The sequence below is a fragment of the Gadus morhua genome, chromosome 20 (genome assembly GCF_902167405.1).
Source record: "Gadus morhua chromosome 20, gadMor3.0, whole genome shotgun sequence".
NCBI lineage: Eukaryota > Metazoa > Chordata > Actinopteri > Gadiformes > Gadidae > Gadus > Gadus morhua.
In genome coordinates this window covers 9,576,786-9,603,673 of record NC_044067.1, presented here as the reverse complement: position 1 = coordinate 9,603,673, position 26,888 = coordinate 9,576,786, and the positions used below count along the sequence as shown (strand labels likewise).

The following is a 26,888-nucleotide window of genomic DNA, read 5'->3' as shown; positions in this document are numbered from 1 at the left end:
TTTTACTTGCCTGGTTAAAGTGCTGAGGTGTTTTTTTGAGGTGTGCCTCACGGCGCTTTTCAAAACACGTCCAATGAAGCAGACATCTCTCACCTGTTTCAATATGGTGTAATTGGAGCCATCCACACTCAGCTTCCTGATCTCGTGGTGGTCTGCCATGATGAGGAAAGGCTCTTCGGCTGGAAGACGGGGAAAGGGAGTGCATGGCTTGATGTTACAGACAAAGGACTTCACCAACATAGGTTAACCACCGATAACCAAGTTGTATGAATGGTTTTCATATTTTCTCTCCTTTGAGCCCTTGAGGCACTCTCTGAAGTGTTGGGCTAGATCCAGAATACATTCAAATGGAGGACGGCCATGGACTAGTTCGGAAAAATGTACTTTACTGTTCCACCATGGTGCCATGACAACCATTGACAAAAAAACAAGGTTGACAGAAGATTAGAGAGATGCCTCTTCTCCGGAAATCTAATTTGATAGCTTTGATAGGAACATTTGCGCAAGGTGAAATGTAGAATTTTTTTTTTGGTGCAGAACAAAAAAGTACGACATCAAAAACACTGAAGGAACAGCAGCTACACCGAAACCAACAACGGGGGCTTCGAACCGTAAACCTTTCGCCTGGGTTTCAAACCTCTATCACGAGGACACGTTGCCGACGGCGATCCCCGCCACGAGGGCTCACCTGACAGAGCCTTGCAGACGTTGGGGCTGCGTTCCAACGCTTCGTAGCCGTCCACACACAGGCACTTGTAGGAGCCGTAGGTGTTGATGCATCGCTGGCTGCAGGGAAGGATGGAGGAGCATTCGTCCACGTCCACGCACGTCTTCCCGTCGTCCTTCAGCCGAAAGCCTGGCCAGCACTTGCACTGAAGAGGGGTTGGACACAGGTGACACAGTCGGACGGTGCGTTCTTTGTTCTTTGGTCCACACGCAAACGGACGTTTGTTTTTTTTACGTCAAATATGATGACAGGATTGTCGATAGCATAATATTTATGGTATAGATAGCATAATATATATGGCACAGTATATATATATATATATATATACTGTGTATATATATATATATATATATATATACTGTGCCATATCTATTATGCTATTTTGTTGCATATATATATATATAGCATTTTATATATGGCAAAGTATCTATATATATATACTTTGCCATATATTATTTATATATATATATATATATATACTCTGCTTTAGCCAGCCAACCCCAGAGCGAAAATAAAAAAGTGCTTCTATCAGCTGGACTGGAGCCAGTTCAAATCCCTTCCTTATCCAAAGTTATAGCCTTCAAGTCTCACTGGTGCTGATCTGTATGTCCAGGCCAGGAAGGGATAACCCCCCCCCCCCCGCCACAAACAACAATGTTTGTGTGTGGGGGGTGTGTGTGTGTGTGTGTGTGTGTGTGTGTGTGTGTGTGTGTGTGTGTGTGTGTGTGTGTGTGGTGTTTGTGTCATTTGGGATAATGTCATCACTGCCATTATTTTTTAAGCCATGAGCTTGGGGGTGGCATGGGGGTGGGGGTGAGGAAGACGGAGGGGAGAAGGGTGTGTGTGTGTGTGTGTGTGTGTGTGTGTGTGGGGGTGTCAGACAGACACTCTACTCTGACAACGGTGATGACCGCTAGATCGCGGCAGCGCGATCTGGACCTTGACCCAGATTCACACACACACACACACACACACACACACCCCCACTGCGCGGACTCGCCTGTCAAATCTGTGTTTTCGAAACACGCCAGCTCTTGCATCCTCCCCCGCGCTATTCAGAACCACATTACAGCCATCAAGGTCACTTTTGTAACATGAAAATAATTTATGGCTGTGTGTCTGTGTGCCACGTGCGTGTGTTCTACTCGCACACACGGCTGGTGTATGTGTGTGTGCACACGCACGTGCACGTGTGTTTGTGTGTGTGTGTGTGTGTGCTCTATCATGTAGACAGCGGGGCTTTATTTATTATCTCTCATTAATCATTCATGGCCACGCCACAGACGATCCCTTTAGATGGATTAAAGATGGAGGAACAAGCTCTCCAAACTTCTGACGTAATACTTGGAGGGAACTGGGATCGGGAAATGAAAGAAAAAGGAAAAGTTGGTTGACGGGTGTAGTAGCTCAATTTGGATACCGGTTAGGGATTGACGGGACCGCAATAGGCCCGCAAATACACGTTATCCGTGTGTCCGTCGTGTTTCACATTGACGCTGTGTTTGATTATGTATCTGATGGGAGAAGCTCATGAGGTGTGGCTTGGGGCCTTATGTCAGGCTCATGTTGACCACAGAGCCAACCCTGAGAGTCGGCCTGCGTGTCCGGGGGCCACTACCTTGTACCCCACGGGCAGGTCCTGGCAGTCCTGCGTACAGCCGCTGACACGGCGGTTCAGGCACTCGTTGACGTTGCAGTTCCTCTCGTCGGAGCCGTCGCCGCAGTCCGAGCGCCCGTCGCAAAGGCTGGCCTGAGAGATGCAGCGGCCGTTGGAGCACATGAAGAAGGAGCCGTTGCACAGACTCCCTGTGAGGGGAACAGGAAGGAGAGAGACGATGAGTGACACAGAGGAGGAGGAAACATATGGACGTGTTGATCATCGCAGGGGGCCTGAAGAACACACACGTATCCTCGGGTGGGCGGGCGCCAGGGTAGGGGATGTGCCATTTTTGACAATGTTTTTTATTCCCCCTCCAGTGTATAACATTTTCTAGTGCCTTCTGGAAATTGTCAAGGGCACTTTTGGCACATGTTGGAAAATATCACTTTTTTTTCTGGTTTATGACAGATCAATATTGAACGGCTCAAAGAACGCCACGCTAGGGTGCTTTGTGAGGACCGCTCTGAGCTCCTGGCATGAATTGCGAGCACAAAATCGCGCCATGTCACCCGTTGTAACAACAAAGACGGACTCGACAAGTCTAATCGCTTGCCTTTTATTTTGGAATAAATTCCAAATCCTTCACAGGGAAACTCGCGCCCCCGTACTTTTTTACTCTTTTCGCTCCCGCCATATGTTGCCGCTGTTTCTTCTCCCAGGGCCGGTTGTCAGAATGACAGTGATGAAGAGCGCCCCCTCCCCCCCCCCCCCCCCCTCCCGCTGAGCGAGAACAGCGAGCCAACAGCGGCTCACAGCGGTGGGCGGCGGTCTTACCTGCGGCCAGACACTTGAGGTTCAGCGGCAGCTCGTCGGAGCGGTCGGGACAGTCGGCGTGGCCGTCACACTCCCACTGAGAGCTGAGGAGGCAGCGTCCGTCCCTGCAGCGAAACTCCTCCGATCCACAGGAGCGATAGACTGCAAGGAGACAGAGACAGAGAGGCAGAGGGAAGAGGGAGAGAGAGAGGAGCAGGAGGAGGAGGAGGTGGGGTAGGCCCCATGTCAGAACTGACAGTACCCAACCCGGCGACAGATAAGCTTGGTAGCTTGACTTGACTTCTGAGGGGCTGCCTGTCATGGCCGTTGAGATGGGGAAAAAAATGTGTGAAAAAGCCCTCCCAGAGAAAAAAAAGAAAAAAAAAAGGGGGAGGGAGTGAGAAAGAGTGAGAGAGACATCCACTCACCACATTCGACCGACTCGTCGGACCCGTCCCCACAGTCGTCGTCGTGATCGCAGACAAACCTCTGGGGGATGCAGGCTTTGTTGCGGCAGCGGAACGAGCTGTCGTCGCACGTGTTGTTGGGCGCTAGCGCACGGGAGAGAGACACAAACACAGGCTCTGTGTTTGTTACCGTGTTCATCGGTGACTCGTCGCGAGAGGCACACTGTACAAACGGAAGTAGACGTTTTTCCAGAGAGGAGGAGAAGTGGCAAATAAACATGATTTTCATGTTTCCGTTTGACTCATGCACAGGGGGGGAAGTTGAGTTCCCTGATTGGTTGTAACTTTTGAGGTGATTAGCATACAGAAAGATCCAGATGGCGGGGAAACAGATCTGATTCAGAGATCGGATGCCGAGCGTGTCAGCACGTCAGAAGGAACGCCGGGTGAATCGGGAACGGGGCATGTTTTATGGTTGTGGAAAAAGAAAACGGATTACATGTCGATGTTGTAATTACACTACATACCAGCGACTCAAAAGCTGCACTATTCATAATCCCCATCAGCCAATCATCCCTATTTAATACCATCACTGTATACAGTGATGTCGTCATTGTCACACTCTTATCGACGCTTACATCCTAAGGGGACTTATAGTACAAGTAAAAACAGACACATGTCATTCATGGGCAGGAACAGAGGCTTGCTCGTTGGCACATTGGTGACGGGGCTCAAACTCGTAGAGGTAGCATCTGGCAGGGAAACAGCCCAACAACGCTGCACTAGCTGGCCCCAGTGTAGGGCGGTGTGTCGGGTCAGTTCCGTTGTGGTGAGCGACTTACCGCAGCCGGCCGCAGACAGCTCGTCACTCCCGTCGGGGCAGTCCCTCTCGCCGTCGCAGAGCCAGCGCTTGGGCACGCAGGCGAAGGACCCCGGGCAGCTGAAGAGCCCCGGGGCGCACGTCACGGAGCCTAACCCGCCACAACGGATTCATTATTTACCCAATTCTGTTTATAATTTATGCAACTAGAAACGAGACACAGACAAAACACTCTAAGGTCCCGATTTGACAATGGAGGAGGTGAAGCTAATCATGAACATTGAGGAGCTGAAGCTAATCGTTAGCCTCGTAGCATGATTGGCTAAGTCCTATTTAAAGGTTCATCTTGTATTTAGTGTCAAAATTCAACTGGTCAACTGGATGACTTAGGCAGATAGTGATTATGGAATGTAAGAAGCACTCTGATTGGCTTAGGATATAGCAAATGAGGCGCAGTGATTCAGCAGGGTTAGGAGGGAAAAGTTAGGTTAGATTTCACAATTTGCAAGCAGTTATGCTATGAGGCTAACAAAATGGTGAAAGTGCCCTTAAAGAGACAATACCAAGGAGGAGAGAAAAGCATGGAGGGAGCCAGACATGAAGAGTCAGGAGGATATAAAGTCACATGTAAAAGTACCGTCTGAGTATATTTTCTTTTGTGTTACGAAACAGTTATTATACTTGTGACTATATTTGGATGGCTTCTTTACATTTCATTACATTTTGCACAAGGGGATTTTCCGGGGATGGCGTCGAGGGGACATGCTTGCGTTGTTAAGCTGAAACCAAAGAATCATCCCCCCGAGCTTTGATATAAAAGTAAACACAACGGTGAATTAAGCGGACCGAGCTTAAACGCATTTCCCTTGGTTTTTTGTTTGAATTGTGCAAATGAAAAAAAAAGAAGCCCTGTGGGCTATTTCATTAATATTTCCTCGACATTTCATAACAATCCAATTACTTAACAATGTGCATAGTAACACTTCTCTATTCCTGTGGCTGGAGGATCCCCCTTGTTTTTCCTACGTTTCACAAGGTGGTCATTCATTACAGGTACATCACTTTCACACCGTTGCGAAAGTCTTTGCCTCCTGGCCCCCTTGATACAAAAAAAAATCCATTTGCCAGGTTTGCCGCCTGTTCCGGGAAAATCAGAAATGCCCACGCTTGTCTCATTAACATTCTTTCTTTCTCTCTACCTTCTGTTCTCGATGCACACGGTAGGCTGTGGAAACACCTTCGGTGTCAGCCCCGGTACTCCCGCTGACAGGTGAGTGGGAGACCGGGGTGAGTGGTGTTTCGACCGACTCACCGCAGATCTGCAGGCTCTCGTCGAGGCCGTCCTCGCAGTCGTTCTCGCCGTCGCACAGCCACTGCTTGGCGATGCACTTGTTCTTGGAGCAGGCGAACTGGTTCCACAGGCAGGACGAGTCTACGCGGAGCAAAAGGGTGGTAACGGTTTAAAACCGAGGAGAACATCAACCGTTGATTGCGCGACTGTGAACGCGCGCAGCACGCCACGCGATACAGGCTTTTCTGTTTCTGTTTTGGGTTTTCCAGCAAACAACTGTGCAGGGATTATCGGTTTTGTTTTGTAGTTTGTTTTCCAGCTGTTTGTTGTTATGGCACACTGCTGCCCGGGCCGCGCCGTGCAGTATATTACTTTTGTTTTGGTTGCAGACGGTTTACTGTGCTGCACGGGCGTCATTCAAAATCTAACTTTTTGTTTACCCCTGGAAAGAGATGATAATGAATATCGATCCAAGAAAATGATTATTCTCTTGTCCCCTTTGGGCCGGTGGCTGGAGATGTGTGTGGAAGGCAGGGGTTAGGACGGAGTGCGTGGGTCTTTGTGGGCGATGAGCATGAGATCAGCGTTTCAATGTGTTAAGAGCCCAATCAAAAATGTTAACTTGTGTTTGGGCTATTTCCGTCACCAAAAGGAGCTTTGGTTCCTCCATTGGTTCCTCTTTCCTGACGCACCCCTCTTACGTTGCCTGCTTTGAGAGGCGGATGGAAGGTCATGACGAGATAAATGTGACATACCGGCGCCTATGCATCCTGATTATTTAGATTTCCTGCGTGACATACCAGATTTGCATTTCAAATGCCAACAGCTGCTTCGAATATATGAGCAAAATAGTGGTTCTACGTTGGAGTGAAATGTATCAAAGACAACCTTTCATATTTCATTTTCTTTCCATTTTGTCTTTCTCTGTGGAAAAGCATATTACACTTCGTTCTGACAGATATTCCTTGTTATGGGATGAGAAACTCTGAATTTCAAAGATCCCCAAACCACATTCCCTTTTCCGTTATATTATCAATGGCTGAGGCTTTTTATATGATAATTAACTCTGAGAAATGGGAATATTGTCTACTGAAAAAAGCTATTCCAAAGTTCCAAAGGCATTTGTGGCGCAATTCATAGCAGTCCTGAAATAAGCTATTGAAGCTCTGAGATGTTATCTTCTCACACTTGTGCCAATGAGGCTTCCAGATAAAGGAATGGAAGTGTGTCATGCACTAATCTAGCTGCATTCACAGCCAATTGAAGAAAGAAAATTAATTTGATAAGATATGAATAACATTGACAACGATAAATTAATTTCCAAGAACTGCCTTTCTACCCGTAATGGCCGACTGGATTGCTTTAATAAGAACCATGTTTTGCCCTTTTATGCAGGAAAGGGCAAAGGGGGTGTGTATGTGTGTGTCTCAACTGTTTGACTGGCGCACACAGCATTCATACAGAGTACATGCACAACTCAGAATAGATAGACCCGGTTTGGCCGCAGCGTTTCTGTGGACGCCCGGGTTGTGTCGCTTGCTTGTGGCGCGTGACAAATCGCCTTATGAACCCTGCGAGGGACCGGATTACGTCATTTGTCTTTGCGCCCCGCTTGCGCAATTCAGGCACTCTGACATTGATTGAGGTTCAAGAGGACTCTTAAGCATTAACTCGTTCCAAAGTCGCTCCGTTCAATTTGTCCATGCCTGCCCTTTGAAGGTCAACCCTCCCCGACCTTACAGTCTGACTGCAGGTTGGCTATAAGCGGTTTAGTGCTGATAAAGAGTCATTGCAACAATGCTGAAATTAATAGATATGCCTGCTTGCAAAGTTGCCCGATTTTGTCACTTTGTGAGTGCTTTCATTGTTAAAAATAATTACTTGACAGCATGCGTACATGTGCACGTGCACGTGCGCGTGTCAAGCACAGACACAAACAAACATCTAAAGCACCCTCGTATTTTTGTTGTCCTCCCCTCTCGCGTTAATGGCAGAAGCGGTGACACAGCAGTGACTCAGATAATGGACCGATTGCAGGATTCGATTGCACGCGCGTCGCCCATGGCTCGATTACTGATGCGCCTTAATTGGAGGGACCTTTTACTTTGTCATGCTAAGTTACGCATTCATTAGGCAGCATCAAAAGCATGGGCAAGGAGGGCTCTCCCGGCCCAGCCTCTGGTGGTCCTCTGAATTCACCGCTCATCCACATGCCTCTCCCACCCACCCCATACACCAACCCCACTCCCCCCCACGCTCAGCCAGTGCTGATGGCTCATTAGGTACCCTGTTGTTTTTACTTTTTTTATCATCCCACTGTGATGTGGGGCTGTTCCCCAGACAGGCGGTGGATAATCAAGAGTAAACCGCCAGCCTTCCCTGAGATCCGGGCCGCGGAAATACCGAAGGGGAGGTGAGTCGATGAGGGTATCTCTGGAAATAACAGCATGCACAACAAAAGGTTTACTCTGCCCTAGAAAGCCCGACTGCGGTAGAGGCAATGTTTGATCTGAGATAAATTGCTTTATTCCGGTCCTGACACTCGTGTCCTGGTTTGGAGATAAGGGGCTGTCTACTGTACTTTACAGTCTACAGCGTGGTACAGGTAATACCCTTCACCTTTGTTTATCTATCTAATCTATAGGCAATAGACGGCCGTACCGAAACAGAAAGAAAAAAACTACATTAGGAATGGTGAAAGACCACACGAAAGCACAAGAGAAGGCACCTGTATACATCATGTTCATTTAAATATAACACAGCATTTAATTGTTTATAATTTAGCCATTAGGATCTTTAATGCCAAGGTCACCTAAGGTGATTTACTATCTAAGCCCACACGCTCACGCGGTGTCCGGAATGATGAAGTTAATTAAATGCAAGAATACACATTGCAAAGACGAAGGAAAACTACAAGAGGGTAGACTGCAGAAAGAATCAATTATATGCAAATATTTCACCCACACCCAAACAAAGGTTGAATATGTGGAGTTAAGATCTACACTGTTATGGCTGTGATACCATTCTTATTCAGCGGGAAGATCTCCTCAGTTCAGGCTCAGTACTTAGTTCATATTGCCTTCCCTGGGACATGTATCGAATGGATCAGGCTTACGCAGAACGTCCACTCACAACAAAGCAAGGTTAGGCAGCATCAATGCCCGAAGGAAAACGCTGTTGTAGTAAACACGTCAAATAAAATGTAGTTAAACAAATTCAAACTCAACGCGTGGTGAATCCCCACCCATTTCAATGTTGTGTCGTTGCTTTACTTTACCATTTCAGACCCTTTTTCTGTCACGGTAAATAGATTTAGTTGGAAATCCAATTGAGGGTTGCATCATTAAGATTACCACTGCTTCATACCACAAATGGGATAACATCGCATAAGCTGCTGAAATATTTGCCTTTCCAACCAGGCGGTGCCGTGTGTGTGTCTCCGAGCCCAGCCTAACGAGAGTGGCATTAAGCACCGAGGCCTCCCCGTCACTGGTTTCTTAACCGTGTTTTGGGGAGGCAGAGTGAATGCGGAGGCAGAGATCTGAAACTTTGCCTAAGTTGTTTACACTGATTTTGATGGCGTTCATTCATGTTGCTCTTGATCGCCATTGGAAACCATTCAGTGCTTTAGTAAACCTCTACACTCCTATGCGTTTGCACAAAAGGTGCTTCCCGGTGCGTGCGTGTGTGCTTGCGTGCATGTGTGTGTGTGTCTGTGCGTGTTTGTGCTTGCGTGTGTGTGTGTGTGCTTGCATGTGTGCTTGCATGCGTGTGTGTGTGTGTTTCTATGTCTGTGTGTGTGTTTGTGTGTGCGTGTGTGCGTGCGTGCGCGTGTGTATCCGCTCAGTGCATTCGCCGACATGACTCACCGCACTGGAACTCGTCGGCCCCGTCCTCGCAGTCCTTCTGGCCGTCGCAGAGCCACACGCTGGAGATGCAGTTCCCGCTGGGACACGCAAAGTGACCCTCCTCACACTGCTGCGCGTGGGACACTGCTGGGGGGGCGCGCCCGGGGGAGGACAGAGACACCGGAGGAAGTGGAGAAGCCAGGGCCTCGTGTTAGAGAATTAACACGATTGATCGTCATGATCCCAGTCCGCACATCCCTTTGCTCTCGCTACCTCCGTCTCTCTCTAATTTCTAGCTTTCAGGTTCTTCTTAATAACATTAGCCGATTAAATAGAACAAATCCAATGGGTTCATAGCCTTATGAAATGTGATCAGTTTCATAACGATTCAATTGGATTACTTTTTGATGCAATTTTCCTCAGCGGTACGAGGATGACACACTGCCCTCTCCTCCCCTCGCCTGTGCCGGGGTGGGGGGGGGGGGGTGTCAAACAGGGGTCAGGGAGGGGATGGAGGTCGGCCGGTGGGAGGCGCAGGCGGAAAACACTCTACCCTGACAGTTGGACTCGTCGGTGTAATCGCCGCAGTCGTTGGCGCCGTCGCAGATCCACGACGGGTGGACGCACAGCGAGGTGGAGTTGCAGCTGATGAAGCCCCTCTCTTTCACACCCAGCTTGTAGAAGTGAGAGCAGTCTGTGTGGTCTGAATATCAAAAGAAAACGCACACACACACACACAGGAGAGGATCACTGTCTGACACGATACATACAGTGTGGAGGAAGACAGGCTTTGTGGTGGGGGGGGGGGTTTTCGATGAAGGAGTGGCAGACACGGGTTTAAGTCAGTGGATCCAATTGATCTGTCAGCGGATGAGACCATGTGCTGCCTTCTGTTTTAAGCAGTGGAGGGGGATGTGGTGAGGGGCGGCGGGACGGGACTTTATTGCTATGCAAAGCACGGTGTACATACACACAAAAAGGACTTACTGCAGCTCTTTTCGTCGGAGGCGTCAGCACAGTCGATGACCTGGTTACACCAGGCTGAGCCGGAGACGCAGCTCCCGTCGTGGCAGGCCCACTCCGATGCGCTGCACGTGACATCTGGGAGGCAGAATTAACATTTCAAAACGGGGTCGGCTGCTGAGCGGATTGAGCAGATCATGCAGAGACGGATGCAGGTAAAGCTCCCTCTCTGATGTTTAGCACCTAGCCGTCTGGGTGGGAAATGGATTCTTTTTTCACATAGGTTTAAATCTGTAAAGCCCACCGGAGGAAGAAAGCGTGTGGGATCGTGATGTGTTACCATGGTTTGTGTTAGGAGCGTATAATAGGGATGGTACACATGTCATTTCTGGAGGACTTGGTACCTGGCCATCACTGAAAGCCATGAGGGCAATCCTTTATTCCGTTATTCTACAATGTTGAGGCTTTGGGAGGGCAGCGTAGTTATGAGAGGTGGTCCGATTCAGCCGTTGGTGTCGCTTGACTCTGTGATTAAATCCACAGTTTGAACTCGCTCCTCTGAGACGCTTTCCGTTGTCATCTCCGTGGTGATTACAATGAGGTCATCGTTTATTCCTCATTAATAGACGGACGCACGCCGGCAGAACCCCGACCAGTTGTTCCTGGAAGGGCTTCCTCTGAAATGTTTTTCCATTAATGATGAGAAATACCTCTGCCAGCTGGTGCTTTTAATGAGATAAAAAATTAGCTATGGTACACAATAAACGTTTTGAACTTTCCCATTATCGGCCAACTATGTTCATCGACATCATGGCTAAAGAAAAGGAGGCTTGGTATTGGCGAGAACATGGCAATACTGGATTGATTGGGCCGTGTGTATCGCAGACGGATCGATGCAGGCCTTCGAGACTCCAGTCCACTCCTAAGGTCACTGGGTGCATCTGTTTTGAATTATTTAAACAGTTTTGCTAACGTGCGTGGCGGTTTATATAACGGTTCAATAGCATTGGGTTCCATGGGTTGAAAAACGCATCACAATTTAGTCAGGTGTTCTGTCCTTGAACAAATTGAAGCGTTGCGGATGTTCCCGAACACGCTCTCGGTATGATCGCCCACAGACCACTCCCCCCCCCTCCCCCTCCCCTCGTGCCTTGCATATCAGCGAGTCAGTGAGGGGCTTAGCACAGCAAGTAGCCTAGCATGGACTAAGCACAGCAAGGGTAGCCTGGCATGGAGCTGTGACCTTGGCTGGAACAGAACCTTTCACGCTGGGAGGAGGTGGAAGCAGGATGACAGGAGGAGGAGGAGGAGCAGGAAGGAGGAAGAGGAGGAGGAGGAGGAAGAGGACAAGGACAAGGAGGAGGAGGAGAACAGGAGGAGGAGGAAGGATGAGGAGAAGGAGGAGGAGGAAGAGGAGGTCACCCACTGATACAGAAGGCCTCGTCCGAGTTATCGCCGCAGTCGTCCGTGCCGTCACAGAAGCGGCTGTTGGCTACGCAGCGCTGGTTGTAGCAGGGTCTGAAGCCCTTCCGGCAGCTCCGGTTGTCTGGGGGGAACGGGGACCGGGGGGACGGGGGACGGGGGGGGGGAATTGGGCAATGAAAATAACGTTTCATTCAAAGTAGTATAAAGTGATTTGCTCTTATTGTGAGTAAGAGCAAACATTGTTGACATCTGTAAACATTGTTTTAAAAGCTGCTATAAAAATATGGTTTATTGATATTGTTAAACAAGCATCTTTATTCTACTAGCAATGGAAAGGTATTTCTTGTCAAAATATATGCATTCTTCCCCACAATGCACCTCATTCAACCTTCCGTTCTATCGGTCTTCGGGGCTTTGTTCATGGGGGATTCCAGTCTGACATGCAGATGGTTGTAAGTCGGGCACGCCTGCACACCATGTTGTTAGGTGTTTCTACTCACCACAGTATTGCATCTTTTCGTCCGACTTGTCTTTGCAGTGGGCCACTCCATCACATGTTTGCTGGTAGTTAATGCACTGGCCGTTCCCGCATTCAAACTCTGTGTGTATGTTGCAGGAGGAATTCTCTGCTGCAAAAGGTGAACATGAACGGGGGGAAGGCAGGGGATAGACCCTTGGGTCAATTAAAACAGCTATTATCGAGCCGGAACCAATAGTTCTAAGCCTTTCCTGAATTGTAGATGTGAATATGGGGATGTTAATTGATTTGCAACGATGCAGTTTACTCAGGAGGGGGGTCAATTCCCTTGTGGTGTTCTGACTATTTCCTTTCCACCATCTTAAGAGTGCGGTTTCTAATTCTCACTTGCCAGATTGTAGGATATCATGAAGTCATCATGAAGACAAGAAGAAGCCATTTTGTTTTTAGAAACCGGATACACTTTCTGAATAGAGAGCAAATACTCACTACTCAATCAGCATTAGGTTCAACATATAATATATTCAGCAGTTCATCATGGGAGGGGACAATTTGGGACGTGTGTAATTCAATGTTCCGGCTCCTGTGACTTACACACGCATCTGTTGTCGTCCAGTAACACGCGCTCGCCCCGGCATGTACAATTAACCCGGCCGTCCGGGGTCAGCAGACAGAGGTCACCGCAGCCTCCATTCTGGTGTCGGCATGGCGACAACTCGCCTGCAGGACCACACGCACACACAAACACACACACATACACACAGACACCACGTGATGTCGGGGGACAAAAGACACAACCCGCGGTGAATAAATAGGTAGGGGAGAGTTGGAAATCAGGTGCTAAGCCCGTCGAGAGTGCGCCAAAACAATTACTGCTTCACAAGGATGCACCCGGACTTAGCCTCGAGAGCTCTATTTGTGGATCCGCAAACAACGCTGTTTCACTGGCTCGCTCACCACACCAGGTGGAGGGAGGCAATGAAGTGTGATGCAGCCTATTGACTTTGGAGGATGGTAACAATAGCAGCTCCTCTATTGTGCGGCACAGACAAAGAGGAAGGAGATGGGGGGGGGGGGGGAAATGCCAACTGGAGACCGGTATGCAGAGTTAAAATAAACACAAAAATGTGGAGTTTAAGGGATAAAAGATACAGCACCAAGGAGCCGGTGTTGGCAGAGGGGACACACAGCACTGATAAAGCCTGTGTGATTGGGAACCCTGTGCTTTGTGTTTTAAATTTATGAGACACAGAAGGGGAAGGGGGGGGGGGGAAACCACCTCTTGGTCCCTCTTGGTCCAAGTAAACACGATGAGGGCATGCAGGTGGGGCAGTTGAACATTAAGGCGTCCATACTAGGTCCCCGATGTAGAAAGTCGACTAGCTGGAAGGCCCACTAAAAGTGTGCTTTTTAGAAAAAGCAAGGTGAGGTGAGTCATGTGTATTATTCTTTGTGCTAACCAGATAAAAAATGAGCCAAAGGATCTCTTGGCAGTGGAGAAGAACCACTGGGAACTACCTACAGCCCATGCCTCTGTCCTAGTTGCAGCTAAAAAACTATACTACACTTTAGAGAATATACCTTCGTTAGGGGGATGCTGTTTTATTAATTGCATCGCAAATAAATATTTAGCAAAATGCTTAGCGGGACAATCATATTTCGCATGTTTACTACGTCAGCATTTTAGTTTTTAATCCCACATGGTCTAGATTATCGTTCTTAGAAACACTTGCCTTTACTTTAGAAGGTAAGGTAGGACAAACTGGCATGAAACAAATACAAAGAAATACAAAGACACCGCCAGCCAAGTAACAACCAAACACCATGCGCGCATTCACTTTCACAGCCACAAACCATCATGGCTCTCCACCAGTGGGGTGAGAGTGAAGCTCAGAGCGCCACACCACGGAGACCACTACTCACAGTTGTTGGTGTCTCTGGCCACGGCGATGATCCCCATGGGTTGGTGGGGTATGTCCGCACGCAGCACCTTGGTGTCCCCTCCCGTGAACTTGTTGGAGCGCAGCACTGCCCGCCGGGCCCAGTCCGACCAGAAGATGAAGTCTCCGTGTATGGCCAGCCCGAAGAAGGTCCCGGGCCCTGATTTGACGATGACCTGGAGTCGTGGAGCACAGATGAATCCGAGGGGTTGCCCTCTTGCACTTGGCTCTGCTGTGTTTGTGTGTCAGGCAGAACCGTTACAGGCTGGAATTAAACTGGGATCCGGCAGTCCTACTACATTATAGCAGAACTTCTGGGGGGTGACAGCACAGAGCCTGGGCAGGAAACCAAAAACGTAAAGAGGTTGGAATTATGCCTTGTTTCCTGGGTCATTATGGAGATATTCTTGCAAAGAGAAACTAATTTGCGCAAGTATAGGAGGCTTTCAGAAGGGAATTTTGTGTATCTCTCGTGGCCAGTTGTTAGTTTCAAACATTTACAGAGGTTTTCTCTACAGTTCAATAGTGTTGGTAAAGTTCGTAATTGCTGGCCCGGGTTTGTAAGCCAATAACGTGCTTGCAGATCTCTGCCTCCAGGAACATGATTGGTTGAAACAAATATGTAGCGAGAGAGAGCAAAACGCCCCGTTCACCAAGATTTGCGCTCCTCTAATCAAATCTCGAATCAGACTATAGGTATCAAATCTATAGTCATTAGTCATCAGACTATAGATTTGATTAGTAAGACTAGGTTGGAATCTAAAGCTGCTACCATGGTCCTGGGTTTCAAACAGCATTGTCATAACAGGCGTCTGATTCGAAAATAAGTATTGTGGTAGTGGTTCGGGATGAGCCTCGGATCACCTGTGGGGTGTGGGTCCCGTAACAGGGGCTTCCTTGATGAGGAGGCGAGTGTGGCTAAAGGTTAGCGGGAATGCGGGGTTCCGGCAGATTTTGTTCGAGAAGCGCCCGCAGTAATAAACGGCTAGGCGTAATGGCGTCTCGGGTCATTAATCAAAAGCTCACCCAACCCCCGCCCCCGCGACTGCTTAACCCAGATGTTGGGGGAGTAAATGACAGTGTCATTGGCAGGGAGGCAGGAATCCATCAGATGGCTTCTTTAGGGACCCCCCACCCGCCCACAGTCACCATAGGAAGGAAGGAACAGGCTGGGTGGGGAGGGAGTGCGGTCTCCATCCGCTGCTGTAACTCTCAGCCATTAGTGGGACACGCTTGTAAGCAGAATCATATTAGCACTGCGCCATGATGGGATTAATAGGACAGGTGTTGATTAAAAGGCGCCCTGCGTGAGGAAGCCACGACCGGCCTTTCAGTGGGGAGTGGGGGAGAGACGGAGGGAGGGAGGGGGAGAGAGGGAGAGAGTGGGACCCAGAGCCAGAGATAGAGAGGGAGAGAGAGAGGGAGAGAAGTTACAGAAGAGAGTAAGAGATAAAACGCCAGATGGGTAAGGACGGAGGGTATTGATAGGAAATTAGATTTAGGAGACGGTCGTATGCCCAGGCCCACCACAAATTACTCTTGCGCTAACTATCGAGCGGGCAGTAATGTATTTAGTTCAGATCCCTGCCACAATGGTTTGCAGTTGTATAAGAAAAATATATGAGGCACATACATGGTTTGGAAACTATCTCGAATATTTCAGACCTTTATTTCGACCGGTTAAAAGGTTAGGTTGAGAAGGAATTAAGTGGGATGAGGCAAAGTTTTGCTTTCACATCCACAGCCTCTCGGATTACAGATTTACAAAGACAAGCATATTTCCCGTTAGTTGTGCAAAACCTGTCATCTATAACGCTGCCCCGTTAACACCCCAACTAAATAAACGTTGCTTTCATTTGACATACGTGCCATCCATTTCCAGTCTCTGAGCATGTCAAATCAGACATCCGACGACACCACCCGACACAGCTCCTAATTAATATTCCCTGTCTCTATGTCTTGGAAAGGTCGTCTCTCTCCCGCTCTGCTGAGAATGGCAATCCCCCCCCCCCCTCCCCGACCCACCAGGACATGCTTCCATCCCTGCAATCAGCATCAGCGTTCGGGTGGGTCTCCAACCCTAACCCCACCATCCCAAACGACTCCCCCCCACACCACCACCACCACCACCTCTTCCCTGCAGCTCTTTCAGCGCCGCAGCCCCTGCTCCAGGGCGACTAAGCTCTGCTTCATTTCCCTGTTTTTAATTGGCCCAGTGACGGACTACACTGTGCACCTACGGAATGGGGGGGAAGTGTGTGCGCGGAAGTCGAAAGTGTGTGTGTGTGTGTGTGTGTCTGTGTGTGTGCGTGAAGCGGGTCAATGATAAAGCATTCATTAAAGGAGCCAGGCCGAGCCGAGGGCACGTGCGGCGACTCTCGGAGCGCCTTTGCGACCCCACTTGTGCAAATGTATGGGAAGCTAAATTGGACGGGGGGGCCAAGGCGCTGGCCCTTGCCGAGGTCACGTGAAGCGCAACTTGGAAACCCGCAGCCAAAGGAAGAGCGGGGGGGGAGGGAGGGAAGGCGAGAGAAGGGGTGTGATGGTCCCTGCGCATGCTATGTAAGGATAATACTAGCACAGTCTTACAGAGGGGAACATACCGATTCCGTCCACCCCGCCCCCGATAAAATACATTATGTATTCGACCTCTCAGGGATAAAATGAGTCTGTGCCACCACCGCCAACACCATCACCCCCATCTCCACCACCGCCGCCCGCCCACACTGCCCCGCCGAGCTTTTTGGGATTTTTATTTTATCAGGGAAATGACTTCTATAATTAAGAAAACCATTGGCACGCCGACGGAATTTGAGCAGAGCGAGTGCTGAGAAGTATTTCATGGCCGAAGCGTTGTGCGGAGGCTAAAGTCCCTGTGGAGCTCAATAGGGGATGAGCAATGATGTGGCAGAAAGAAAATTGGTTCATCTCAGCCGAAGGGAGGAGGAGGTGGGGGCAAGGGCGCATCTATTTGACGTCCTCTCGCTGAATATGTGTCCTTGTTTCTCAGTCTTTTGAAACATTTCCATCATTTGGGAGAGACGGCTTTCAAATCACACGCATTCAAGCCTGGATGGTCAGACATCCGCTAGTCTGCTGTCAAAGACGTACCTTGAATTTTTCAATTTTATTTTTTTTTAAAAGCCAGACCAAGCTAGAAATTGAAGGTAAAAATCTCAACCATCCCATTGTGACAAAGCCACTCCAGAAAACACATAAAACATTAAAACAAATAATAATCAAAGCGACATTGAACTATTCACACTAAAAACAGGAGCTCTTTTTGTAAAGCACGTTGGGTCGGAAACAGCTGGTCGGATAGAGAACATTCAAAAGCACTTTACCGTCAAAAGCACCAGATTTCCTAAAAACAAGTGATACATGAAACGTAGAAAGTAGTCCATCACACTCACATATCTGTTAGAACCGTCGTAGTCACATCTCTCGATGCGGCCCAGGCTTCCGTCCGAAAAATACAACTTCTCTGCCTTGTGATCGATTGTGAGTCCGTTGGGGGTCAGGATATCAGTGCTGGCGATGACCCTCAAGTTGTTGCCAGCCAGTGTCGACCTCATGATGCTGGGCCTCTGCTCGTTCCAGTTGGTCCAAAACATCAGGCTGCAGGATTTCAGAAACAAGAAAGCACCAAAAGGTTAGCCGTTAGAGGTCAGCGGTTTAAATGTTAGAGTTTATAGATAGGCTTATTCTCATTTGAGTGGTTGGGAGTTGATTGTTATGAGGTCATATCAAATTTGAATGCAAATTTGAGGGAAGGTGTTTAAGACTTTAGAACAGGAAAAATGCAAAATGTTCGCATGGCCTCGCACAATCGTGATAAATGCTGAGATTTGCGGAGAGCACATTACATATACCACGCAACTCATTTTGTAGCACCTTGCATTGTGGTGACATGGCCATGTCATCAAACCGTGCCGTTTCTCCGAGAACAGCGAGCGTCATTTTTGTGTCCCGAATGATTTCAGACCACCTCAGCAAAGAGCGCAAAAACAAATATGTGTTCAATGAAATTGAATCTTGGAGTGGGCATGACAGCTTTTAAAAAGAGCTGCGGGGGGAGCTTGTCAGATTCCTCCGAGGGGAAACAAACAGTTACGGCGGATGAGGGGGAGAATCTATTCGTCGCCGCTCTAAAGTGCTGGTGGAGGCGGGGGCGGCGCCGGCAGTGTTCAGACACCAAACTTAAGGCCGCCGCCGACGCGGCTCGCCGTGACCTGTCATCAGCTCTGCTGAGCCAAGCCTTTATGAGATCCCTTCCACGGTGGGCTGAGGAACGCTCTTCGCCTGCCCCTTTCAGTTTCATAAACGTAGAAGAGCGGTCGGGTCCCCAAGGCAGTTAACCAAAGTAGGTGGCAATAGGAAGACCTTGGAGGAAGAGGATGATCAAACGGGGTGAGAGCTACAAACGCTGGGGAATTTTGACAGATAAAATCAGAAGGGTTGGGTGGCGTACATGCTCTACTATTACAGGTGGGTTTGGACACCTGACCTATTCCGCTAAACTAGCGGTAACTAGCGCCCACTCCCGCTACCCCTTTATAAGGAATGGAATAAAGAAATTGCTCAAGGCTGTGTGGTATTTGAATAGGAATGACAAATCTGGTCGGTGGAAGTTACTTTGGATAAAATCATCTGCTAAGTAACACAATGTCATTCTCCTTAAGTTACTGTGCAAAGGTACAGTGTGGGGTGCAGAGGTGCGAGATAATCACAGACAAAAGCAAAGGGGACGAATATAAAAATGTTTAATGGCTAAATGATACATCGAGGCCTTCAGCCGAGTTGATCGAGGTGAGGTGCCCATTTTCTCCACTGATTCGGACTCCACATCATTATGAAGTTGGGGAAAACTACTCTCCAGGGTTAATAAGGAACTCAGTCAGCAACCACCGGCCAGTGGCTGCTAATTAATCACTTCACTTTAAATTCTAATTATCAGTCAGTATTTCTGGAGAGGATGGATATGGTGCCAAATTGCCAACCAAGGATACAGTCTGAGGTCAAGAAATTAATTTAGCTGGGCCAGCGGAGAGGGATACATGGATATGGGCTCTGTCCAGGGTGTAGGTTGTAATATCATCTCAATACATGAAACTCGATGATGCATCGTGTAGTTCGATGCAGTGAGAGCAGTGCTGTGTTAAGGAGAAACAAACAGAGGAAAAGAGGATCCTTTTTGTCTTCCCACTTCAATAAAAGTGTTGCGATAGATCATATCTTTGCAATAATGTCTAAGATGTGCAATCTCCTTGTAACAAATATCATGGAAGAGCTCAGTTAACACAGCTACGGAAGATGTGGTGTCTAAGGGAACGGGGTGTGCTTTAATAGGCATTTCAGTTAGGCTGAATTTAGTATCTAAGTAAGGTGTCATGTTTGTATCAATTTAAATCCCATTTGGTTTTGTGAAAAAAAGGCTACAACCTAAAATGACAATTCTGTTTGTGACAACTCATACATAAAGCCAAGCCAGCATCACGCCATCTCTCTGACACGCTAAACAACATTGATGCATCGTCGTAATTAAAATGATAGTGGAGTACGAACAGGAAAAACATCGAGCAGACTGACAGAAAAAACAATGATGATAATGAGGAAAAAGACAATATCACTGACTTTTGACACTCGTCCAGGGCGAGGACGTGCGGGTGGTCTTCCTCGGACAGAGTGACCACCGCCTGTCGACTGAAGGCGCCTGTCCGTTTGGGGTCCACAGTCTTCCTGCTGATGGTGGAGGAGGTGGAGCTGGTCCAGTACAGTGTGTCCCAGGCCCGGTGGTATGCCAGGCCCTCCACAGAGCCCACATCTACAACAAACAGACAATCAAAGCGACGGATGGAACAGTGAACCGCACACTGATGAAATTGTTGATCTTTAGTCGGTCAAAAGGAGACATCCTGAGGCTATTGTGTGTGACAATCACAAAACGTTTTACATTGTTTTATTTCATACATAGTTGTCATTTCCTTTACGCTGTCTAGTTTTGAAACTTGCCTCCTATGAATTGGAAAACCAATCGATTTAATACTGTCAACCGTGACCTCTTTGTTTGCAGGGCAATTAGATAGACAGGTCTGTTTTTAATTGAAGTTGTTACGCACGGATGCGTGATTAGGTTATTTTTTGGAGGGAGTGGTTTATCAGCAGTTTGTTTACAATATTACTTTGAAGTGCGCTCTAACCGCTAGTGGTCAGAAATGAACTATTACAGCTTTAACTAATGACAATTTAGGATGGGGAATACAATGCCGCATAAAAGCAACATGTACTTGAGTAAGTAAAATTAAGTATTCCTCCTCCGCAAGCTCCAACCCATTTTCGCTCTCCTCCTTGGTCTGTCAAATACTACAGTTTCATGTACTGAAAGGGGAGGTATAGTGTTGGCGAAGATGAAACATCTCTTAGCTGTCAGGGATAGAAAGATATTATAGAGAAAAGGAAATTAACAGTTAGCTCACATTAAGCTGAAGCTAGGGCATGGGCAGAAAAGATCCTAGGTTCAGGAATGTGCAGGATTTTTTAAGGAATAAACATGGGTATGTTGCAATGAGATGTAGTTACATCACAACTGGGGATAATTCAGACTGAGCTGGTTTTCCTTGCAACATTGATTGTCGGGAAATGTAGCATCTCTTTTCAGAATCAAGTAGCACCAATTCTGTGTTTTGTATGTGATAAAAGAAAGGGTAAAGTGTTTGCCAATGCAATATCCATGACAAAATTAGGCAAACTTATGAGGCAAAATATAACATGGCTCATAACAGGAAGCATTCTACTGTTATTTCCTTTCCCTTGTCCTAACAAATCGACAAACACCCACAGTAACAGCTGTTTGTTTGGGCAATATTACTCAATGTGTATTTGATGCTATCTTCATACAATGTTCTACTTTTGAACTGTAACAACCTTACAGGGTTGAGTAACCGATGTATTGACAGGCTGAAAAACAAACGTGAAGCGAGGGCACGAGAGAGAGGGGGAGGGAGAGATAGAAAGACAGAGATAGAGACAGAGACAGAGACAGAGACAGAGAGAGAGAGAGACAGAGAGAAAGAGAGAGACAGAGAGACAGAGAGAGAGAGAGAGAGAGAGAGAGAGAGAGAGAGAGAGAGAGAGAGAGAGAGAGAGAGAGAGAGAGAGAGAGAGAGAGAGAAAGAGGCAATGCATGTGTTTCCTAATGGTCAATTATTTACTTGAGAATAGTTTTTTGCAGCAGATCAATAAATGATCCATCAATAATGACCTTCACTGTCTGAATGCTGTGCTAGCCCCGGGTCTTTATATATATATATATATATATATATATATATATATATATATATACACACACATACATACATACAAACACAAACACACACTCATATATATAAAAAAAATAAATATATATATATATATAGATATATATATATATACATACATATATTCAGAATAACACATTACGTAACAGCTAAAAAAAAGGGAAAAGCTGTCCTCCCCTCAACAGAACATCTGTCTGCCATTTGGGGGGCTCCTCAGCTGCTACTTCATCAAGCTAACTCTCCCCAAGACCTCCAGGAGGCTCTAATGGCGTACGCCCAGTCTGCCATGAATGGAGTCCCTAATTGGTCGTCATGGTGAGCATGTGGTCAATCAAAGGGATTTGGGCAGAATCTGGTCCTCTGGAAGAGCCATAAAGCATTGACTACAATACTTCAGGCTCTACCTGAGTCAGCTGATTGCTAATTAAAAGTTTGCCGTAAAATGTGTGTGACAGCTTGGAGTAAGCCACAAATCGTTGTCTAGACCGGGGAGTAATTAACAGGGGACGCAGAGTTTAATTAGGGAAATATGGATGATTAACATCTTCACCCTTCTTCAATGACAGGGCGCAGACAGAAACTTTGTAGGAAGCGGATACATGAAAAGGATGTGGGGTTCTTCAGAACCTCAGTCTGTTTACCATGTAGCTGCGCAATACAAATCAGCTTAATGGGGAACGGGACTTGGGGTCTTCACCATTGGCGTAGGAAGCAGAATATTTAGTGGAGCATTACAGGAGGTATAATGGAAATACTCTTGCATTCCGAAATTAAGTCCACTGACTAAGCTTTTCTATGCTGTTTGCTGTTTGCGCTTGGCAAGCAGGCATCCGCTTAAGTATTGAGGGATGTAATCAGTGCTTAGGAATTCCCTTAGATGTATTATTATGGCTGTTTATTCCTCCAATAATTATAGTTCTTTGACAAATCCCACTGCAGGACAATGTCTTACCGTGCATTTGATTCATTTCTACAGACCGGGGTAAGACCATGGGGAATAGGTGAGGTGAGACCCTTGTGCCAGGAGTAACTCAAGCCCCAATCTTTCATTGGGATGGGAGTTATATGAGCTTGGATTTAGGACAGCCTTACAGGATGACAGAGGGTTCCAGTCAAGCAGAACAAGGTCTTTCTGCTGTGTATCTGGCTTCACTCATGCCCATCAAGGCTAGGACTAAGGGAGATTAAGATCCAGCACCGCCATCTGTGCCAATCAGGAGGCAGTGTATTCTCTGGCCTATTACGGTTTTAAGCAGTTGAGATGTAGAGGTTGGATAGTGTCAAAATGGGAAATTTGCCACAGACACTTTATAGCAGTTTTGGGCTTAAAATGTGTGACAGTTACACCAAAGAAATCCAGTTAATCAATAGCTACGACTAGCTCTTACCATTCTATCTGACAGCTTAATTGGCTTCTTTGACATATTAATACACGCGCCTTTCAAACTATTGATGTAGGAACGCAGCCATGCAACATACTCACAGAAATACATGTAATTGAAGGTCTATGCACTTAATACTTCAAATGCGAATGGACTCAATCAGACTTACTAAAAGGTTTAAAGAGCTTTTGAACCCGAACATTGTTGCCATTATATCAACATAAAGGATCATCATCCCAACTAGGGCTGTCACCTGTCGCTTCAGAAACGGAATCCTTATCCATTATAGAAGAAAAATAACACCCTCCTTGTCAATAAGGGGTATAATTTGTTCTCTGTTCTCCAAACATGCCATACAAACACACAACCGTTGTGATGTGAAGCCCCAAGATTTCCTTATTGAGTTAAAAACAGACACATCTTTTGTGGGCTCTGCGGTCAGGTCAGCCGTGGCCAGAGAACGCAAAAAACCCGCTGTCTGCTGGCCTTTCCAGCCACCTCTTATCGGGTGAAGTGCAGTAAAAGGCTTATTCTTATTCTGTATCTAATCAAAACATCACGCAAATATTAGCCTGCCTGCTTTCGGAGAATGGAATTAAAATTCTCGCCGAAATAGAAGCCTGTCACAAATACAGGCCGGTTTTGATATTAATCAAAGCAATCTAAGCACTTGTAACGTTTAAGTTTTAAGCAAAAATACATGTCCAAACACGGGTGTTAAACCGCACTAAACCCCCCAAAATCATATCCCTTACTTTCTGCTATGATCACCCTCCCCGTCCAGTCGTCGTTGATCATCTGGATGTTTCCAAAGTGGATGTCGCTGTAGAAGATGCGGTTGCTGCCCGCCGTCATCTGGCTGTAGTCGAACGCCAATGCAATGACGTTCTTGAAGAAGGCGGGCTTCTCGAAGGGCTGCACGGGCGAGTTCAGGTCGCTCTCGTCCGACAGGTGGATGCTCTTGAGGATGGTCCTCTCGGAGTAGAGCAGGTAGCCCTCGTAGCGCTCGCAGGCGAAACCGTCGGCGGCCAGGTGGCCGTGGGCGCAGGAGCACGTGCGCCGCCCGCTGCCCAGGTGGAAGCACAGCTGCTGGCAGCCGCCGTTACTCCGGGCACAGGGGTTGGTTCCTGTGTTGGGGAGGGAAAATGAATCATTGAGTTCAAACTTCGCCAGCAAAGAACATGGAAAGCACACCCGAGTTGATTGTTACTTTGTATGTTGCTGTCGAGTTGTGATTTCCACAGTTTGGGAAACATCAAACTTGGAACAGGTTGAAATCAATGGCTCTGTGCACGATCAAAGCGAGAAAAATGCCACACAGTGCTTGCAACTAGCAACAAGGGTGTGTGTGTGTGTGTGTGTGTGTGTGTGTGTTCATCTATGTGTCGGACACGATTCAATATAAGTTGAAACCTCCACCTTTCTCCCGGCCTCGATTGAAGACGGTGACGTCCTTCAGGTTGACGCCCAGGCCGCTCCTCATGGTCACTGCGTCCGTGGCGTCGTTCTTGAAGCCTCTCCGGATGGATCCGTTGGAGTGGGCTCTGAGGGACACCAAACAGAGTGAATTTAAAAGGCCAACAACAACAGAGTTACGAAAGTGTCAGACTCACTCTGGACATCAGAGTGCTGGACTTAAATGAAAATGAATTTGGTTCCTATCCCCGCCCCTGCTCGGTCTAGCTGTGAGCATCTTGGAGTTAAGAAGCCTAATCCCTCTGTGCTCTTTAAAACCCTCTGCTTACCGTTTTTTCCTTTGGACTGGGTCTGCTAAGGTTGTTATTGTATGAGTCATGCCATAAAAAATATACTTCAAATTATACTACTATCAATTTAATTTAGAATTTTTACCCTGAGAATACAGGCAACTAAAATATATTTAAATTCAGACATTGACCAATCAATTTTATGTTCGACGCCATTCAGAGATAGCCTCGCAGCAAATTTAATTCATTTTTGCAGATGGGCAGGATTGCACACGTCTTGCAATTAACGGTTAGGCTGGTGAAAACACATGCTTACGGCTACAAAAGCATACAATGGATCCGCTTACAAGTTAAAGGGCATCAGCGTGGTCTCTTCATGCGAAAACAAGGTTCTATTAAAGTGGAGCAAGCACAGAGCTTGACAGAAGCCCTAGGATCTGCCCTTGGCGGCGACATTGAGGCCTGCCTGTGGTATTTACATGAAAAGGTAGCATCCCCCCCTCCCTTAAGATTTCCATGGGGGACCCTTTCAAGGCAAGGGTTAACGCCAGGTTAGTCCTGCAGACTTTGCAAGGCCAGTGCATGCATGGTGCATTTAAGGATGTTATAAATTACCTGTCAGACCAGTAGATGTAAGGGCCGAACACAGCCACAGAGAAGAGGTCCACGTTGGCCGCTGACAGTACAATCTCCCGGCCCTCGCCCGTCTCCAGGTTGATCCTCTCGATCTTGTCGGTGCGGGCGTCACACCAGTATAATCTGTTTTCCTGGAAGTCGTTTGCAAATAAGCGTCACTGGCGCAGCCTTTTTTGCGCCGGATGAGACAATGCGAGATGAGCTGACACGCTGAGCGCCTCTGCTAATTTGGCACGCTTGAAAAGGACTGAAGGCAATGAGGTGATTGGCTTCTCTATGGGCCTATGTTTGATTTTTAACTGTAGCATTAAACAGTTGGACTGGTTACAATGAGTACATTTGTAAACGAACAACACGAATTTGAACACGCGCTGTCCGACACTGTTTGAGACTAATGGTCAAATACTCATCATCCACATGCAATTTTTGTCATTGGAGCCAATCCAGTTCTGTTTCAGCGAAAACAATCAATTATGTACTGAAAATGGTGACCTAAAGAAGCAAAGTATTGCCAAAAATGGGAGATGATAATGCAGACGTGAAGTCTTAATCTAAATTAGTGAAAGCTGTGCTTTCAGTTTGTGTGATGCACTCGGGGGACCGTCGTAAGAAGAGCAGAGAGACGGTTACCTCGTAGTCTATGGAGATGCCGTTGGGCCAGGTGATGCCCGAGTTGACCAAGGTGACCTGGTCGGAGCCGTCCAGGCGTGAACGCCCGATGCAGGGGTTCTGCCCCCACTCGCTCCAGAAGAGATACCTAGTGGGGGGAGCCATACACAACGACGTCAGACACGTTGCTCGAAAGCACACAGAAGAAAAAACTAACTTTTCTAGAGTTGATCGAGAAGTACACACACTGACCCATTTCTATCCCTCTTCACATCCCTCACATGATTACGATCTAATGGGCATCCATATATAGCCTATTCCCACAACATGCAATATGTCCGAGTTCTGCTCTTCCTTAAAAGAGTATTAGCGCCCTTGATGACATTGGGTGAGAGTTCTTTGTCTGTGCTCCAAAACGTGCACCCACGGCCAAGAATGCATTCATTCACTATCCATCAACACCTTTATATGGGTTTTCTGAAGGTGCTTGAGTCTCTTCTGATGGGAAAAGGGCTGCCGGCGGGTCTGTCTATAATAAGTTCCTTTGAAAGCATTGTGCCTCGGGTAACAGGGAAGCTATTGATCACAGCTGAAACCATTGACAACCGCACAGCCCATGTGGTGTCGACATGGATGCTTTTAGTCTTTTGTGAAGAGGTACGAACCCTTTGTGAGGATGGACAGCAATTGCCCTGGGCTGATCCAGCCCCTCGGATATGACCACGGAGCGGTAGGCGCCGGAGAGACGGGAGATCTCGATCAGATTGAAACCGTGGTCCGTCCAGTAAAGGTTTCCTGTCAAATAGAGTTATGAAAATGAAACGGCCACGTGGTAACCTGCTGGGATTTCCCATTCCTCCATTAAGTGACAACTGAAATGAGAAGGGATGGGTTGTCAACGGAACCAAGCAGATCAATACTTAAATG

General features: G+C 47.4%; 1 protein-coding gene across 1 annotated transcript in view; it reads right to left on the bottom strand.

Annotated features, from left to right (window-relative positions):
- Positions 1-26,888, bottom strand: part of lrp1bb (low density lipoprotein receptor-related protein 1Bb) — a 229,017-nt gene that overhangs the window by 44,618 nt on the left and 157,511 nt on the right. Inside the window, exons 37-57 of the mRNA XM_030344004.1 lie at positions 26,627-26,756; positions 25,983-26,109; positions 25,332-25,483; positions 24,430-24,554; positions 23,766-24,137; positions 19,947-20,136; positions 17,726-17,930; positions 14,296-14,488; positions 12,967-13,092; positions 12,395-12,523; positions 11,896-12,015; positions 10,494-10,607; positions 10,060-10,209; positions 9,528-9,650; positions 5,680-5,799; positions 4,390-4,518; positions 3,569-3,691; positions 3,162-3,302; positions 2,346-2,533; positions 689-872; positions 94-179 (exon numbers count right to left, since the gene is read on the bottom strand). Coding sequence (XP_030199864.1) covers positions 94-179; positions 689-872; positions 2,346-2,533; positions 3,162-3,302; positions 3,569-3,691; positions 4,390-4,518; positions 5,680-5,799; positions 9,528-9,650; positions 10,060-10,209; positions 10,494-10,607; positions 11,896-12,015; positions 12,395-12,523; positions 12,967-13,092; positions 14,296-14,488; positions 17,726-17,930; positions 19,947-20,136; positions 23,766-24,137; positions 24,430-24,554; positions 25,332-25,483; positions 25,983-26,109; positions 26,627-26,756 — 3,227 coding nt within the window. The remainder of the gene's footprint in view (positions 1-93; positions 180-688; positions 873-2,345; positions 2,534-3,161; positions 3,303-3,568; positions 3,692-4,389; positions 4,519-5,679; positions 5,800-9,527; positions 9,651-10,059; positions 10,210-10,493; positions 10,608-11,895; positions 12,016-12,394; positions 12,524-12,966; positions 13,093-14,295; positions 14,489-17,725; positions 17,931-19,946; positions 20,137-23,765; positions 24,138-24,429; positions 24,555-25,331; positions 25,484-25,982; positions 26,110-26,626; positions 26,757-26,888) is intronic.